This window comes from Coenobita brevimanus, chromosome 46 (assembly GCF_032717465.1).
Source record: "Coenobita brevimanus isolate Jiangsu-jjx chromosome 46, ASM3271746v2, whole genome shotgun sequence".
NCBI classification, from domain to species: domain Eukaryota; kingdom Metazoa; phylum Arthropoda; class Malacostraca; order Decapoda; family Coenobitidae; genus Coenobita; species Coenobita brevimanus.
This window is the reverse complement of record NC_136999.1, coordinates 18,578,372-18,598,776: the sequence shown is the minus strand read 5'-3', so window position 1 is coordinate 18,598,776 and position 20,405 is coordinate 18,578,372. Positions and strand designations below refer to the sequence as shown.

General features: G+C 42.6%; 1 protein-coding gene across 1 annotated transcript in view; it reads left to right on the top strand.

The window, feature by feature from the left end:
* LOC145398663 (protein turtle homolog A-like) overlaps positions 1 to 20,405 on the top strand; it is a 550,000-nt gene that overhangs the window by 264,404 nt on the left and 265,191 nt on the right. Inside the window, exon 4 of the mRNA XM_080271469.1 lies at positions 533 to 653. Within this exon, the coding sequence (XP_080127595.1) occupies positions 533 to 653 (121 nt within the window). The remainder of the gene's footprint in view (positions 1 to 532; positions 654 to 20,405) is intronic.

Genomic DNA, 20,405 nt, shown 5'->3' with positions numbered 1-20,405 from the left:
GTTTATTTCTTATATTGATGTCGCCTATACTAAACCATGTGCCTTGCCTGACAGTCAACAGTACAAGTGTGCAATATGGAAAGGTATTGGATTTTGAGCAAGAATAATTTTACAGTTTGAAGCCATTCAATTTAATGTAATTATCCTAGAGAACGGTCCCATGGCAAGGTCAACTAAAATATTCGATCTGATTAACTAAACTTTGCGGGAGGGGTCAGAGTAAAGCAGTGATGAAGGGATTTTTATTTTGAGAACAGTCAGCAGAGGTCATGATCACAGAGCAGTCACATGCTCAGCCTTTAAACCAGTTGGTGGGCATGAGGGTATTGCACTCTCCTCCTCATTATCATCATCCTCATTAGTATTAATACTTTTATTATTATTAATATTATTACTATTATTATTATTATTATTATTATTATTAATGCAACTTCATTGAGAACTCATGTCTACATTTGTGTTTTTCTATTTCAAAATCTGGATCTTAGGATGATGATGATGATGATGATGTTGATTTTTCTTTCACTTACAGTTTCGCCTTGGGTTCCTTGAAGTTGAGGACATAACGTTAGCAGATGCAGGGAACTATACTTGTCGCGTTGATTTTGTAAAGTCACAAACTATGATGTCACTTCTTCAGCTCACGGTTCATGGTAAGAAGAATTTTGTTTCTTATTCCCTGCTCTTTTTTCTTATTGTTTGTGTGTTGCTACTGAACCTCTGCCAGCCTGGTTTAGCAGTCATTTACCTGCGAATAAGCAACTGCCTCTATATGGTCGTTCTGTAGGTTTCCTAGAAAGTTTTTGTTTTGGAGTATTATGGTCGTATGCATAAACAAATGTTGCCACTTGACATCCGTGCAGTCATTACGCTCTACAAGTGGATTCTACAATTTGTCCTTATGCTTAGTCACAGTTGTAGCTTGGGGAGATATTGAATAATGTGATGGTACAAGCAGAATGGTTTTATAGCATATCATATAATTATATGTAACTGAGAACGATAGTGTCGGTACTTTCATGAGATTCACCTTTTCCCAGTAATTTTGGCAATGACTGTGGCGTCTCACTAATGAGGATTCTACAAGTTGTTTAAACATATCGACGAGCGTCGAGTCCGACTTGATTTATCTCCAATTTTATTTTTGCATACAGTCTTCAAGTCGCATGTTCTGTGTAGTGCTATTTGGTGTGTTTCATGTTGTGTGAGCCTACTGTATTCTACATGTACCGCACGTGTCATCTATGGTTCCACATAACCCAAATCTAAGTTGGTAACTGAGGATGACTGAGTGATGCCCTGATATAACCCGAGTTAGGTGAACTCGATCGACTGTGTTTGAACTGAAGGTACATTTGGTAGGTGGATATCGAGAGAAGGGAAGCTTGTAGTATAAATTTCAGGACTGAGGTATTGTACTGACCTGTGAACGAAGTGAACATGTACTATTGGCAACATATGGTACAGTACAAGAGTATGGCGGGTGAGGCAGTTGGTACGCCTGCAGCCCGTGACGTATTCACACATTTGTTTTGTGTAGGAGGATGAATGAATGGGTTGCCAATCACTGTTTAAAACTGCTGCATAGCTACGAATCATATATTAGAAGACTAGAGTAAAAATAACAATAGGTATGGGTGTTTTTCATTATTTTCATAGCTCATTTCGTTGATAGATAATCTTCATCTGCAGTAATAACCAAATGATATAGAGAGATTTCCGTATTAAGCTCCTGTCTTCCCTCGCCAGATGGTGGGGCACACTCTTCATCAATGAGTTATGTGATACAAAAATCAAATTGTTTCCATAAACTGTATAATGGCATTTTCTGTTTGCAAAATTAATAAATCATACGAAGATGTGGTTACTGGCTGCTACTGTCTTCATAAAACATAATCCTTTCTTCCGATTCTGCCAACTTTTTCACTGTCGGAAACTCACTCCCATCTTCCCCTTCCCCCTTCCCTCCCTCAAACCCCATATCTCTCTCACTCTCCCCTTCCCCCTCTAAACAGCTAGTTCCTCTACCCCTCCCTCCATTTCCTTATTTCTTTTTGTCCAACGAAGGTGGAAGTCACAGAATCTGACCTACTTACTGTACTTCTTAAACCCACAGTGGTTATCTGCCCAGAACCTAGATGACCCTTCTGTGGTGAATAAGCCATTCTTATTGACAGTCTCTCTCTCTCTCTCTCTCAGTCCGCCTCGCATCAGATCTTACCCGAACTGTGTATCGTCAGTTCGTAGGGCCACAGGGCGCTCTGGAGACGCGAGGATAGCGTGGAAGTCACCAACCTCCAAGTCGCTGTCTCTTTCATATTATTAGCTTACGTGCATAACAGGATAAATATAATACACTGTATGTGATGAGATTTTAGCCAAAGTTTTTATTGATATGGTTAAATGAATTAGGAAAAAAAAAAAAAACACCTTGATTCCATGAGAAGGAGAGGTTCAAGGTGTCGCACTGGTGTATTTAGTATTACCTATATATTCATTCTGCAATAACTATACAGTAATATAACGGTTATGATGACAGTTCAGCCATATATTGGATTCATAACATGACTCAAATGTGTAATAACATAACTTGTAAAAACATTGGCAATGCTGTTTCACCAGATCGATCTAGACTGTGTATGACTCTTGCTTGTCGTAATCTGTCGCAGCTGTGTCCCGCTGGAACGAGGCGCACCATCTAAACACGGTAACGAGAGCCTCCCACTTATGCTCCACCTCTCCGTGGCTCATAGCTGCGCCGCGCAGTTTCCAAAAGAGGTCTGTCCAACGCATCCCTGTTGACGTGGGACCGATATCCCTGTAGTCTAGAACGGAAGTTGGAGATATAGCCTCCATTCTCGCTCTGGGGATCGAATCTTCTCACGAGCTAAAGTGTTCAACTGTATAAAGGGAAACCAGCATAAGTGTCGTTTATATGTTCATGATCTATACGTTTGGTTTATAGATGATCCTGTATAACACAAACAAAGACATTCCGGCAGATCCTGTCTCCAAGCTAAATGCGCCATTATCAACAGCAGAAGGAGCAGCCTATGGCGGACTGCTGCAAGCAGAATGGCTCTCCTAACTGTATCCTACTGATTTTGTGTGTGTGTGTGTGTGTGTGTGTGTGTGTGACTCAGAACATACAGTAGGGTTACGAGCCCATTCCCTGAAGCTCAGCAGTCTTCCTGTAAACCACTCACCTCCATATGACACCATTTCGGCACTAATATCCACCGTCCATTTTAGGATGTTTCGTACTGGTGTATTAGTATTAGTTTGGGTGTTTTTGTGACATGTCAGCAGGTCTTATAGTAAATAATTAGAGACTGTTTTTAACGAAATTCATGCTCATATACCTCTCCCTGCCTCAACCAAGATACAAACCTGCGTCCATTGGAACAACAGACCAATCGACTTTGCCACTGCCTCCCCCATTCAGTCCTAGTAAACTGATGATATTCATTTCCCTACCAAATTCTCTCGTCTGTTCCTCTCATTTCATCTGCAGGTTCCAACAGCGACCTTCCAGTTGTTCTCTTCTTAAAACAAAACAAAAAAAATGTAGATTTCACGCTTATAATTCTGATGATTATATCGCTCACTTTTAGTGTTAATTCCATTCCATCATATACAGAAAAATTAGTAGTAGACTATATTTATCTAGGCAATGTATAACCTCATGACACCGTACCAACAATATATGATGCAATGCAATTTTTACTAAAAGACGTGAAAATTGTGCAGATTATCCCACCATGTTTGCTAATACTGTATAACATTCGTACACCACAGATGGATGATAACAGTTTTCGTGTGCCATTTATGTCTGACAATATCCTGTATCGATATTCACCCTCTCCTTCACTAGTGCAGATATGTTGTTAAAGTATCTGCATAGATAAGGTATAATTAATGAAAATACTTTAACATAGAAAATATATTTCACATTATACACCCCACCTGCATATGAGCATCATGACCTTGTAGCAGAAACAATACTTATGACTCTTGTCTATTAAGGCAAATTCACTGCTTTCTAAGTCTGCTGTAGACATCTTGTTTACGAATGTAACATATAGCTATTAACCATTATGATTCTAATATTCAGCCTATGCATCATTTGCAACAATCACAGCCTGCTGTGTCGTTCGTTCCCTGTCTTCTCCCCATGTGTATACCATGTTGCTCCACTGGCTTTCGATGGGGCTCATATCACAACCCCGACTCATCACGTCCATTAGTTCCAGGTTGGGGTGTTTGTCAAACCATCTGTGGGAGATGTGTGATGTGTGCACAGTACATCTGTCATGGGCAAACAGGATCCTCTCGGGAAAAGGGTTGTCTTGCTCAAGAAGGGAAGGCAGAAATCCCTCTTCAAGAATTTCGAGATACTTTCTTGTTGTGAAGGGTCCGTCAATGAGGAAGAGAAAATTCACCCCATGGAGACATACCATCCCCACACGTTATGCAAGACATGCCCACTACTTGTTTTTTAAAATGTTCCGACTGTAGTATCTGTTATTGGGAAAATAGGGCAAATGTTATTTAGTGCATTGTTACATCCGTGCTTGTTACGCAAGAGGGTATGTGCTTAATTAATTTTGGTTTGGCTGTCAGTCCTTCAGTTTGTGGCAATAATATGGAAATATTGCTGAACAAAATATCACAAATTATTGAATTATGGACGAACAAGGTGTTATCTCAGGTGCATGGTCATTTTTTTTTTTTAACCCGCCGCGTCCCAGAGACGTGAATTCACGTCCTCACATGATGTGCACTCATATCCAGGAGACATAAATTAATGCGGCAACATTGCAAGGTCCCTAATTTGCACAATTTTCAATTTTCGTGAGTGATTTCGCGAGTGATTTTTGGCACGTATACACGGGACACCTTCCTCTATTCCTCTACAAGATGCCAAGCAGGGACAATGCCTTACACCGCATAACCTCTCCCCCCCCTCCTGCACGCCATTGTCTCGGCAATTCACCTGTTACCAGTGACCTGGCCAATAAAGACATTCAGGGCCAGAGTGATTCCCCAATCGATGACAATGTGGAGGACAAAGTTTACATAGCATTAGAGGAAGAAACAGTCAGAAATGATGATCAGGTAATGTGGGAAAAAAAGGTCATGAATGGTGATGGGTTAGTGAGTGAAACAATGCTTATAATGCCTATATTACTGTTTGAAAACCAATATACTCTTGTACTACATATAAATTCGTACCAAGTAAATAAATACTGTTTATGAGTGAATAAAATAGTTACCCTCCCATAGAACTCGTTTTCTTTGGTGCCAGCCTGTTAGAAAACTGTCAGGTAAGGAGGAACTCGTACCTGGATCGAGTATTTTAAACCTCAGGTGAGCGATTTCTCTATGAATTTTCGATGTTTCTCACCAAAAGCTGATGTTTGAGCCAAAAAAAAAAAGGTCCAAAAATGTCGGGACTGGGGCGTACCACTGCCCAGAAAACGTCGGGATGGGGTGGGTTAAACCAGTTATAGGCCAAGTGTCATAACAAAGTTGAGGATTAGCATAAGAAGAAGTGAATATTATTTTAGAACCGTTGGACAGAGGTAATGGCTATGATTCTTTGTCTCAGCTAGCTGTTCGATTTGGACAGAAAAGGGAGGGGCTAAGATCAGACAAGAATGAAGTGATTGTATTTCGAGGGCAACGATAAAGGTCATTATAAGTAAGGTCAACCTAAACATCTCTAATCAAATTCGTACCAACATTCCTTGAATGGTTGACGGTCCATGCATACAGCAACTGGATTTTGCGATTAAAGGTTGCAGGATATTTTCAAAAGCTACAACCACAGACAAATTGTGTGGCACGGATGTTGCACTCTGAGCTCTCCTTATTGTTTACTTTGAAACCAACTTTGCATGCATATGGAATATGTTCTGATTAACACAACAGACTTAGATGTCATATTGAATACCTATGTGGAATACATTCATTATATTTACTTGTATATAAACAGGTTGTCGGTAAATATAACAGGAGCCCAGTGAATAAGATCATCCTGCACATGATTCTCTGCGAATCTACATCTACCCTCACAATGCCTAGGTGTTAGCTGATATTTTTTGGCCGGTGTCCTGTGGTAAATACCATCGACAACTAGCAAAGTCTGAACAGTCACATCTAGCTGTAGTTGTTCTCGTTTGGCCTCTGCGTTAGTAAAAGATTATTTTCGCAGCATCTCGTATCTGTTGATCGTCTTGGGCCGTGGTCTTCCATGGTGGTCATTCCCTCGGTTTCTTGTTCAGGTTTCCACTTCATACCCAAAGCAACAACCATGATGAAACTATTGTCTTTGATAATCCTAGGGTGTTGCCAATCTCCCTTACAGACTTTCCATTTTCTCGCATGCCAGTAGGACAAGAGTATCTTCCTTCCAGTTCATAATTTATATTTCTGCTCTGTGCGATAAATATCCAACTTAATATCTACGGAAGCTATATAGAGCAGGTAAGAAGTTTTGAATACTTAGGTGCTGTTATATTAGATGACGGAGGAAGTGAGAAAGAAATTGTACGAAGAATTGGTATTGCTAAAGGAGCTTTCGGACAAATGAGAAAAATTTTAACTAACATAACTTTGGATATGAGGACACGAATGAGAGTGTTGAAATGTTTTGTCTGGTCTATGATCAAAGTAGGGGAGGTCAGCCAGACAGCGGGGAATCCCCGCCTGCATGACGTCACACGCTCCCCACTGCCCTCCCAATCCTTGCTTTCAAGGCTGGCTGGTTGGCGTCGGCATGGACGTGCTGTCTGAGATTGGACCACACTGCTTCATTCAAAGCTTCATCACTTCTACATTATATTTTATGTCTTTATAACCATTTACCAAAATCATAGTCAATACGTCAATAAATCACATTATTGTCCGCTTGTAACATTCCACAACAGGACTAAACATATGCTTCGCCTATCGAATTACAATATCTCTCTCTCTCTCTCTCTCTCTCTCTCTCTCTTTTTATATGTAATCGCACCTTCCCACCAAGGTGGGGTAGCGATACGACTTAGGAAAAGAAAATAACTAAATAACAAAAATCTCCACACACAAATACACATTCGATCACATTCACACTCATCTATCTATCTATCTATCTATAGATAGATAGATAGATGGATAGATGGATAGATAGATAGATAATAACGATAGCAAGGTTTATGATGGCTCTTAGACGGATAAATGAAGAGATCAATGTAATTTCCATCATTTATTAATGTGGAAAAATACAGCCATCATTATTGGTGTATATAATACTCTCTCTCTCTCTCTCTCTCTCTCTCTCTCTCTCTCCCCCAATGCTTGATACTATGGTGTCTAGATCATAGTGTCCTCATTCATTCATTCATGCACTCTTCTCTCTCTCTCTCTATGTTACCATGTTCAGTTTCATTTTCTTCTAGTCGCTGACCTGCTTGTTCATTTATTTGCTTTTTCGATTGCTATCAGCTTGTTAAGGGATCTGATCTTAAAATATATACAAAGTTTGGCAAAAAAAAGCACAAAATATCATCAGGTAAATTAACACCTGATATTCTGAATTCAGATGAAAGGGTCTCTACACATTTTTTTCCTTCTTGAACCCTTATCCGCCGGTTGACGTGTATGCACGACAGGATTCAGAGCGCACAGGGCCGCTGGTTGCCTTGGTATACCGCACTCACCTTCCCGCCACTGTTTGAGTGCGGGACCGTTTTCTGTGATACCTACGGGGTAGGTAGGACCCACAGGTACCCCGCAGTTGTGCTGTTCAGTCTGTACTCGGCAGCAGCGAGAGGAACCATGTCATCTTCCTCGACGTCATCCAGTTCCATTCCACTGTGTGAAGGGCCGATCACCTCATCGACCCCCACTAAAGTCATACCCTTTATGCCAGGGAAAGGGCTTAGTGATAGTGCCATAGGATGTGCCCTAGACGAAACTGTGTCATCTCGAACACTGAGTGAGAGTATATCGTCAGAGGGCAAACAAAGCTACCATGTGGAGAGCGAGCTTTCTCATCCTCCATCACGAGGAGGCGGTAGATGACCCAGGATGTCAGGAAAGTGGCTGTGGACCTGGCGGACATCTGCGGAAAAAACGCCGCAGAGCCATTTCTCCCACACTCTCACCACCTGCTTGCCGAGGTATCTTCCTCCACCGCTCCCCCACACCTCAGCCTACCACTTCAAGGGCAGAATCACCTCAACCAAGCCCTTCAGGAGTTGTATTGCCTAGACGGGAGCCACGTGGTGATATACAGTGCCGAGTGTCTTCAAAGGAAAGTTCCGCATCAGGTGAGTCATCACCCGCTTACTCCCCCACCTCCCCCACCTCTCCCTCTCCCTCTCTCTCTCTCCCTCTCCATTCCCCTCTCCTCCCCTCCCCCCTGCCAGTGGCCGTGCACGTGGTCGTGCATGAGTGCTTGGAAAACGCAGTGCAACTGCCAGACAGCCTGCTCTACCACGTGTGGGTAGAGTAGATACATTTGTGTGGGAGGATGGTGCCAGCTTTGAGCCGTCTGTGCCGGCATTTGATGAGGAGGGTGCAGGTGTACAGGAGAATGCACTTCCCCCCAGGCCTTGGACTATTAGTAGTCTATTCAAGGCAATTTTCACGACTGCAATTATACAGGACATGGTTGATGAAATAAATTTTCACCAGGCCATGTGCGTGTGTTGGCTGGACGTACCTGCTAGTGAGAGCACGCACATGCATGAATGGATACCTGTAGAGGTGGGGGAGATGTTTGTGTGGCTCGCCCATACCATGCTGATGGCGCACTTAAAAAACGTGCATCACGACTATTGGTCGGTGGATGAACTCGTTGGCACACCTATCTTCAGAAAATACATGGCCCGTGATAGGTAGCTGGCAATCCTGAGGTTCCTACATTTCAGTCGAAAATACGGGCCTGCACCGAACGACAGGTTATGGAAAATAAGACCAATCCTGACAATGCTGAAAGAGTCATTCTCCAGGGTTTTCCGTCCGTTCCAGAAAGTGGTTATTGACGAGTCGCTGGTGTTATTCAGGGGCAGGCTTGCTTTTATTCAGTATGTGCTATCAAAGCGTCACAGATTTGGCCTGAAATTCATTGTGCTTTGTGACTGTAAAACTGGATATGTGCTGGATGTAATAGTTTACTCGGCGACAGATGCTGATATACCTAGCGATGATCCTCATGGATTCTCTGCATCAGTAGTGAAAGTGCTGATGGAAAGGTATTTCAACAGGCACCACATTCTGTACAGCGATAATTATTACACAGCCCCGGCGTTGACAAAGTATTTGCTTGACCATGGTACTGGGTCCTGTGGAACTGTTAGGGCTAACAGAAAGAATTTCCCAGTATTTCCGGCAAATACTGAGAAAGGAGCCCTTCTGACAAAGAAATGTGGGAACATGTTAGCCCTTCTCTGGCATGATAAGAGATGGGTTAACATGTCTACAGTTCATAAGGGTGTGTTGGAGGAAACTGGTAAAACAGACTACAGGACCAGGGAACCCGTGGTAAAGCCAGGTGCAGTCAATGATTACAGTATCAACATGCGGCTGGTTGATAAATTGGACATGCAAATCGGTGAGGTAGATTGCCTACGTAAGTCCTGCAGGTGGTACAAGAAGGCGTTTTTACACCTTCTTGATATTGCCGTCCTGAACAGTTTTATACTGTTCAAGGAGCTTGTAAGGAAACCTCTCTCTTTATGAGAGTTTGAGAGAGAGCTTGCACACGAACCCCTTGAACAATATTCAACTGCTCAGGTGACAGGTGCTAGGCGGGGGACAGCGGTTCCAGCTGACAGGCTCAACTGTGCTGAGTATTTCCGTCGTCACAAGATTGTGGAGATAGGGAGAACAACAGCAGGTCGTCTGGCATACAGGCGGTGCCACGTCTGCTGCACAACCAAACGCCATCCCCCAGCACGAAAAGAGATCTCGTACCAGTGTGTAGAATGCAAGGTCCCCCTATGCCCCAAATGCTTCTCAGAGTATCACTCTGACCGTCAGTACTGAGTAGGTGTGTGGGGAAGTGTAAATAATGTACAGTAATGCACAAGTTTGTGTATTGTCATAAATTAGTGAAAAGTGTGATAGTATGAGTGAAGTATAGTAAGTGCTAAGATGTAAGTCATTTATAATAAGTTCAACAAGTGCAAATAAGTTATTTATAGTAAGTGCAATACAGAAATTGATACTGTATATTGGATATTGGTTTGGAAATTTTTGGAAATACTTTGCTTTTGCCTATGTGTTACCTGAAAGAAAACCACTTGTGAGCGGGCCACAAAGAAAAATACCTGATTTGGCTATACCTAAATTATTTCACTCAAGACTTAGGGAGATTGTGCCAAATATGAGCATCAGTGTATCTGTAATGTAACGTACAAATAATGTTAGTTGTGTGAAACATTTCTATGATTTTCACTATAACCCTGAATAGTACAAAGTAGTATGATTTACAGTACAAATAATTACCTCATACACTACAATAATGCGTGAAAGAGCAACATCATTTACTTGTCAAAGTGTAATTATGCATAATGGTGATGTACAGTGCAGTTCTAAGTGTCATAGTAAAGGAGAAATATGATTATATTTACGGAAGAAGTGAGAACAGAAAAACGAGGTCAAGGAGAAATATTCCTTATGGAAAAATGAGTATAGAAATAAGAGATATTTCCTTTCCCACACACGTATGGGGCATAGAGGCATTATGGAGCGGGCGGTAAATCCTTGGGTGAGCCACATGAACCGGGTGATGACTCATTCTCACGGCAGTGAGTAAGGAGCAGTGGAAAAAATGAGTGAAATCTTCTTCATTCCTTCGAAGGATGCTTAGGCAGTGTTACAATCACCACTCCAGGCAGTGCTGCCAACACTATCCGGTTGGGCCAAGGCCGCAGCCAGTGGCACGCGATCTCAGAGCAGCTCGCCAAAACATGAAAAATCACTCGTCGTCAACTCATCCTTACTCATCGACGGGACCACCTAGAGACCTCGGGATACCATCATTGGAAAGAGAAAGAGTTGGTGAGTCTTATGAACTTTCATTTGAATCTCCAGCTATTATAGTTTGTTAGATATGAGGGTTTGAAGTAAGGGTATTTTTTCCAAAATCTCGGAAATCGCCCATAGGGAGACGTGTGCCGCGACCAGGAACCCCCCGGCGGCTAAGGGTTAAAGGAGTTTTCATGAACAGCCTTGAATATTTCTCTCAATATCCTTAGCTGAGAAAAGAAGTCGTCTGGAGGTACAGTACATATACTGTAGAGTAAGAAGAGAGCGCGGAATGGGACAAGCTGAACCCGCTCGCCAGAGGGCTGATGTGATGTCACTCGGGCTCATGTGGCGCGCTGTCTTGCTGGCCTACCCTACTTAGATCATGGTCTGGTCAACGCTATTATATGGGTGCGAAACGTGGACAGTAAAGAAGAAAATGAGAGAGAGATTACAAGCAGTTGAGGTATGGTTTTTGAGAAGAATGATGCAAATATCATGGATAGAAAAAGTAACAACTGAAGAAGTTCTGAGAAGGGCAGGAGTGGAAAGAGAAATGATGAAGACTATCAGGAAAAGACAGATGGAATTTTTGGGACATGTTATAAGGGTAAAGAACTTGAAAATGACTGTTTACTTGGAAGAATAGAGGGAAGGAGAGCAAGAGGAAGACAACGATTAAAGTATATGGATTGTATAAGAAGCGATTTACAAGAAAGAATCAGCAATGTGGAGTTAATCAGGGTAGCTGAGGATAGAGGAAGGTGGAGCTCCATGGACGCTAACGTCACACGACCGGCACTTCGGTAAAGGTAAAGATAAAGCTAGGTTTGTGATAAATATTGGCAACGTCCAAAAACTGTAATACAGACAACTTCAAACGATCATTAATCATCAAAGAATACTCATCAAAGAGATAGCGACTTAAAAGTTAGTGGGTTCACTGTTATCCCTGCCTCCCCTTGGAGCGTCCTGTGGCATTACGGACCGTTGACATACAGCCTGGGTAAGATCTGGAGTGAAATGGCCTGGGTGATGGGGAAGAGAGAGAGAGAGAGAGAGAGAGAGAGGAGACTATCAATAGGAATGGCTTAATGACAGCAGTGGGGTTATTAAGACAGATAATCACTACAGGTTTAAGATGTAAGGAGAGTAGATTCTGCGACCTTATTCCCTGAGCCAGGTAGTGGGGGTAGAGGAACTGGCTGTTAAGAGGGGGAAGGGGAGAGTGAGAGAGGTAGGGGGTTCAAGGGAGGGAGTGGGGGGAGGGGAAGATGGAAGTAAGTTTCCATCAATGAAAAAGTTGACAGAATAGGAAGAGAGGATTATGTTTTATAAGACAGTAGCAGCCAGTAACCACGTCTGCATATGATTTATTAATTTTGACAAACAGAAAATGCTATTATACAGTTTTTGGAAACAATTTGATTTTTTGGCAAGGCAAAACAGGAGCAATTTTAAGGTCTGTGAGCACCGGCTAGATGAGTCTTTAATACGGAAATCTCTCTATATCATTTGGTTATTGTTGCAGTTGAAGTTTATATGGCAACGAAATGAGCTATGAAAATAATGAAAAAAACTTATAATGAAAAACAATTATACCTACCCCTGGGGGTAGGGTTTTTTTTCAAGAATACTCCCCCAGTATCCCTGCTTGTTGTAAAAAGCGACTAAAAGGGTTGGCGGAGGGTTAGTGCCCCTCCCCGGAAAACAACTAACTAAAAAAACAAACAAGAAGCCTCGGACAAGGACTGACCAAATGATGACGACCCAGGGCCGGACAAAGGACTTGGTAATGGGTACATGGAATGTAAGAGGAGCGAATGATGAGGTGAAGGAGAGGGAGATTGTCCAGGTGCTTGAGGGTACGAAAGTGGATGTATGTGGAATAACTGAAACAAAATGGAGAGGAGAAAGTGTGAGGGAATGGGAGTATGGATGGAGTATATGTGCAGGAGTAGGTGAGAATGAGAGGGCAAAAGAAGGAGTATATATAGTTGTGAGTAAAAGATGGAAGAAGAGCATAAGAGCATAAGACAGTATGGATCAGTTGGGTCAAGAATTGTGTGGGTAAAGTTGAAAGTTGGAATACAAATGTGGGCGATTGTGTGTGTTTATGCGCCAATGCAAGATCGTGCTAGAAGAGTGAGAGAAGAGTTCTGGACAAATGTAGAAGTGTGCAGGGAAAAGTTTGGAAGGAATGAGAGAGTGTTTTTGATCGGTGATATGAATGATAAAGTTGGGAATGTGAAGGTGGATGGAATAGTTGGTGAGTGAGGTGTGCCTCCGGAGGTAGACGAGAATGGGAGTGCGTTAGTGGACATTTGTGCTGGGAGGGGGTTGGTGATAGCCAATACCCTCTTCAGGCATAAAATGATCCACAGGTATACATGGCGAGTGATGAGAAGGGTGGGTGGTGAACTGAATGAAAGGAAGGCAATGATTGATTATGTGTGTGTGGATGAAAGGATGCGAAGATGTGTAATGGATGCAAGAGCTTATAGAGGTTGGGGGAGTGGACTTTCTGACCACTACTTGGTGGTGGCCAGAATTAGGATTCAAGTAAGATGGAGGAATAGAAGAAGGGAAAGACGAGAGGAAGGAGTACTTGCAAGGAGAGTGGAAAGGTTACAAGAGGATGAGAAAAAGGCAGAGTATAAGAGAGAAGTGGAGGAACGATTGGGCAAGTATGAATTGGAGCAGATGGGAGACGTGGAAGGTGTGTGTAGGATATTTACAGAAGAAATATGTCCAGCATGTGATGTGGTGTGTGGAAGGAAGAGAAGATGGAGGGGGGTGCAAGAAACAGCGTGGTGGACTGAAGAGGTGAGACAGGCTGTGGCACAAAAGAAGAAAGCATACAATAAATGGATGAGAAATAGGGGTGTGGAAGAAGTTGAGAGGCGGAAGAGAGAGTTATATGTAGAAAGAAAGAGAGAGGTGAAAAGATTAGTAAGAGAGAATAAGAAGAGAGTGGATGAGGAATTTGGAAGGAATTTGAGTGTAAAGTGGAGGGACTATAAGAAAATGTTCTGGAAAGAGGTGAAAAGAGTAAGACAGGGTGGAAGTGAAGTTAGGGGGGGAGTGAAAGATAAAAATGGTAGATTACTAGTGGAGAAGGGAGAAAAAGTGAGCAGATGGAGAGAACACTTTAAGGAATTGTTGAACATAGAGGATGGAAGTAATGTGAGTATAAGTGGCTGGGGAATGGCTGGGAGAAGGAAGGAGGTGAGAAGACAGGAAGAAATCAGTAGGGTAGAAGTTGTGGAAGCAATGAAGAAAGTTAAATTGGGGAAAGCCCCAGGAATTGATGGAGTGTGTGGTGAAATGCTGAAGCATGGGGGAGAGATAGTAGTAGAATGGATGTGGAAGATGTGCAGATTGGCCTGGGAGGAAGGTAGAGTCCCGGAGGATTGGAAGTCAGGTATAATTATTCCCTTGTACAAAGGAAAAGGGGAAAAAGAAGTGTGTGGTAATCATAGAGGCATTTGTCTTCTTAGTATAATAGGAAAAGTGTATGGTAGGATACTTATTAACAGAGTTAGAGAAAGAACAGAGAAATTAGTTGGAGAAGAACAGGGAGGCTTTAGGAAGGGAGGAGATCGTGTAGATCAGATATTCATTCTTAGATCTTTAGTGGAAAAGTTTCTAGAGAAGGGAGAGAAGTTGTATACGGCTTTCATAGATTTGGAGAAAGCATATGTCAGGGTGGATAGACAAGGATTGTGGAAAGTGTTAAGAATGTATGGAGTAGATGGGAAGTTGGTGAATGCTGTGAAGAGTATGTACGATGGTGCAAAGGTTGCAGTGCGTGTGGATGGTGAACTAAGTGAATTTTTCTCTTTGAAAGTTGGGTTGAAACAAGGATGTGTCATGTCTCCATTGTTGTTCAATCTGTACATGGATGGGGTAATAAAAGAGGTACAAGGTAGGGTAGTGAATGTTGGAGTGGCCCTGGTGAGAGAGGATAGTGTTTGGAAACTCCCTGTACTGTTGTTTGCAGATGATACTGTGTTGTTGAGTGAAGACGAAGGGGAGCTGCAAGGCTTGGTGGATGAGTTTGGGAGAGTATGTAAGAAACGGAATCTAAAGGTGAATGTCTATCTATCTATATACCTAGGCTGCTTCCCCCAAGGAAAGGGAGATAGCCGAGACAGGACGACACACTCCCCATTTACTCATCCATTCAAACACATTCATTCGCATCTTAGCCCCAAGGGAAGAACGGACAGATCCTCACCGCACCACACCGCAGAAGGGTCAACTGCACAATGCAATCAGTAACATCTGCAACAGGGCCCGACAGCAGAGCTGGTTTACCCCTGCCACATCATAACAGACCCATCCCCTTACCCGCACCTGACCTGACTAGCTGATCAGACCAAATACGGGAGAATTTCCCCTCAGGGCTGCGTCATCACTTATTCATTCACAATTTCTCTCCATTTATTTCTGTCACACACAGCCACTCTTCCTTGCTCAACAGACATCCCTCTTGCATCCAGTGCTCTCTTCACACTGTCTATCCATCCTATTCGTGGTCTTCCTCTCAGCCTTACACCTCTCACATTAGATCTAATTATCTTTTTCACCAATCGCTCATTATCCATTCTCTCCATATGCCCAAACCATCGCAACACCCTCTGCTCAACTCTACCAGCCATCTCCCGAACAACTCCAGTTCTCCTTCGCACTTCATCATTTCGCACTCGATCCATACACGTCACTCCACACATACTCCTCAGACACCTCATCTCCATTACATTCAAACTTTTCCTCTCTGCTACACGCATATTCCATGTTTCAGCCCCATATAACGTAGTCGGTACCACAACACCCTCATACAACCTTCTCTTTACATCCATTCTAAGCGAACGACAACTAAACACTTTTTTCATTCCTCCCAGCACTTTTCCTACTTCATTTATTCTAAACTTCACTTCTGCATCTATTCTTCCATCCACAGCAACATGTGACCCTAGATATTTAAAGCAATCTACCTCCTCAAGCAACTCGCCATTCAAAGCTATATTCATCCCCCTACCATCTACCAACCTCGTACACTTCATCACTTTACTCTTATTCTCATTTGCTTTCAATTTCCTCCTTTCACACACCCTTCCAAACTCCTCTACCAACTGTCTCAATCTCTCCTCTGAATCAGCCACAAGTGCAGTATCATCTGCAAACAGCAGCTGCTTCAGATTCCACTCTCCACCATCAACATTCACCAGACTCAGACCTCCACCTAAAACTCTTACATTCACCTCCCTTAGAACACCATCCATGTAAATATTAAACAACCAAGGCGACATCACACATCCCTGTCGCAGCCCCACTCTCACAGGAAACCAGTCACTCACAGCATTTCCCACTCTTATACACGCTCTGCTATTTACATAAAAACTTTTCACCCCTTTTAGTAACCTACCATCAAGTCCATACAATCTTAAAACAGTCCACAAAGCCTCCCTATCAGTTCTATCATACGCTTTCTCTAAATCCATGAATGCCCAAAACACATCCTTGCCTTTCGCTAAATACTTTTCACATACTTGTCTCACAGCAAACACCTGATCCACGCATCCCCTCCCTCTCCTAAAGCCACACTGCTCTTCACCAATCACTCCCTCTGTACCCTCTCTAACTCTCATAATTAACACTCTACCATAAACCTTACCTACAACACTCAACAGACTTATACCCCTAAAGCTAGTGCATTCATACTTATCACCCTTGCCTTTATACAACGGGACCACACAAGCACTTGCCCAGTCAATTGGCACCATACCTTTCACAAAGCACACATTCAACAATCTTACTAACCAGTCAACAATGGTCACTCCACCACCTTTCAGGCATTCCACAGCACACCCATCCATACCTGCAGCTTTCCCTGTTTTCATCTCCTTTACTGCCTTCTCCACTTCCTCCTTCGTGATCAAAGAATCATTCAACTCTCCCAACACATCTATTCCTTGCACCCTTCCATCTGCCACAATCTCAGCCACCCTTTCCTCCTCTACATTTAACAATCTTTCAAAATACTCTGCCCATCTCTTCCTTACTGCATCCATCTCAGTTAACATCCTTCCATCCTCTACTTTTACTCGTTCTTCCTTCCCAGACTCTCCCTTTCGCACCCTTTTAACCTCCTTCCAAAACATTTTCTTATTCTGTTGAAAATTCTCTGTAAGCTGCCTACCCCACCTCTCATCTGCTGCCACTTTAGCATCACGCACAGCCCTTCTCGCCCTATTCCTCTTTTCTTTATACCTTTCATATGACATCTCATCCTTCCTCTGCCCTCACACTTCATATGCACGTCTCTTCTCAGCCACAGCCATACTTTACTTCCTCGCACCACCATTCACTTCCTTTTCTTACACCACCACCCACACGTCTCACACCACACACCTCTTCTGCATGCCCCACCACAGCACTCTTAAACAACTGCCATTCCTCCTCTACACTGCCATTTTCCTGATCTTTCAGTGCGTTCCACTCATCTTTCAATTTCCCCTGATACTCTATCTTTTTCTCTCTTTTATCCAACTCACTCACTTTCAAAACCTCCCTGCCACACCTAACCCTCCTAGCTCTCACCCATCTCTTACCTACTCTTAACTTTCCCTCCACCAGGTAGTGGTCAGACATACCTCCACCCTCCCCTCTCAGAACTCTCACATCCAACAATCTTCCTATTACATTCCTAGACACAACCACATAGTCCATCAAAGCTCTATCAACAACCCTTCCACCCTTCTGTCTCACCCATGTATACTTATAAATATCTTTCTTCTCAAACAGCGTATTTCCAATCACCATCTCTCGCTCAACACACATCGCTATCATTCGTTCCCCATTTTCATTTCTTCCAGGCACACCATGCATACCAACTATACCTTCAACTGCTACATTTCCCACTCTAGCATTCAGATCTCCCATCATTACCACATTCACATTCGCTCCAAAACTCTGCAGACACTCATCAACATCATTCCAGAAAGACTCCCTCTCTTCTTTATCCCTTTCACTACCAGGCCCACATGCACTCACAAACACCCACAATTCACGTTCAAATTTCGCTTTCACCCACATCAGTCTCGATGACACCTCCTTCCATTCAGTCACATACTGCTGTACTTCCGGACTCACTAACAAGGGCACACCTTCTCTTGCCCTTCCTCTATCAACACCTGACAATCTTCCATTCACACTTCCAAACATAGACTCACCCTTCCCTTTCATCTTCGTTTCACTCAAAGCTAACACATCCAACTTTCTTCTCACAAACATTCTTCCAATCTCCTCCCTTTTAGCCTCAATTGTACTACATCCACGCACATTCATAGACCCAATCTTCAGGGTACGGGGATAACTCCATCCCCCATCCCTTTTTCTGGCCTGTCTCTTTTTAGGAACTAAAAAGCAGAGGAGGGGGTCCCTAGTCCCCTCACCCCGCCCCTTTTAGTCGCCTTTTACGACACGCAGGGAATACGGTAGGGGAGCGAAAAGTGATGGTCTTTGAGAGAGGTGAAGTCAGTGAATATAGAGCGAGGTTGGATGGTGAGGTATTGGAAAATGTGAGTACGTTTAAGTACTTGGGTAGTGTGAAGAGTAAGGATGGAGGTTTGGAGGGTGAAGTGCTTAAAAGGGTACAGCAGGGAAGAAAGGTTGCTGGTTCTTTGAAAGCAGTGATAAGAAACAGGGAAGTGAGCATGGAAGTGAAAAAGTTACTACAGGACAGTATTGTGATACCAACTCTAACGTATGGAAGTGAAGCTTGGACGTTGTTGGAAGGACACAAGTCAAGAGTGAGAGCAGTGGAAAGGAGTTATTTAAGAGGAGCCTGTGGAGTCACATGGAGAGACAGGATGACGAATGAGGATATAAAGGAGCGTTGTGGTGTGGATGTGGATGTGATAGGAAGCGTCATGAGGAACACACTGAGGTGGTTTGGCCATGTGGAAAGGATGGAGGGTGAAAGTCTGACGAAGAGAGTGTATGTGAGTGAGGTGGAGGGGGGAAGAGGGAGGGGGAGGCCGAGGATGAGATGGAGAGGTATATGAGAGAGGGGGGTGTGAGTTGGGAGCAGGGCAGTGAAATGGCGGGGGACAGGGCGACTTGGAGGCGATTTGTTTGTGCCACCCCAAACGGGATTGAGGCGTCTGGCAATTGATAGATAGAATATATGATTCGTAGCTACACAGCAGTTTAGACAGTGATTGGCAACCCATTCATTCATCCTCCTACACAAAACAAATGTGTGAATATATCACGGGCTGCAGGCGTATCAACTGCCTCACCCAAGCCATACTTTAATGCTGTACCAGTTTCATATGTTGCCAGTAGCACGTGTTTCTTCAGTGCTAATGTTCGAGTGTCTGCAAATGTGATGGTGTTGAAGAAGGTTTGGTACTATTTGTGTGGTGATCGTTTGAAGAAGGTTTGGTACTATTTGTGTGGTAATCGTTTTACGTGTATAGTTGTGTAGTTTGGATTTGTCATAAAGTACATGAATAATGATATCATTTCATTGTATTTTATTGTATTGTTCTCATGCTTTTTCTTTTTTTCATTCTTATTTTCTTTGTTTGTTTGTTTGTTTCTTTCTTTCATTTGAGAGATATAATATTTGCTCTGTCTTCATAATGTTTAATGTTTCTTACTGCTTTTTTTTTTTTTTTTTTTTTTGCTGATTATGATCAATTACCTCTCCTCATTCTGGCTACTTTTCTTTTCTTTTCTCAGTACCTGTTTCGTTCAAAACTTCAGTCCTCTTTCTAGTTCACTTGGTTATGTCTTGTCATTCATATTTTACTCGAATTCGTCATCATTACTCAGCATCTCTCTCTTATTTTAATGTTAATAATTTGTAATTGATTAAGACTCTTCTACTTTGTTCTATATTTCTGTCTGGTGTTCATACTGTTCTTCACTTCTCTCATTCTTCTTGTCTACAAGTCATGATTATCAATGTCTGTGTACACTATGATAAAAATATCATGTTTTCTAAAGATATCTCCACAATAAAATCCATGATAGATAAGAAAAGTACAATTAATTCAGAAGCAGACATATGCAAAATTCCTTGCAAATATTGTAAATTAGTTTATATAGGAGAAACAGGTCGAAATCTGGAAACCCAGATCAGGGAACACAAACGGGCAATATTATTGAAGCCTGATATAGGAATAATGCAATATTTAATTACCCTTTTTAAGCCAACCATGGAAGTGACTGCCAGGGTACCCACCTCCTGCATAAAAGTCATGATTTTAGAGAAAAAAATAATTGAAACGATTTGCGTCCAATAATGACAACTTGAACCTTAGTGAAGATACGTATAAGCTAGATAATATCAATATAGATATTATAATGAG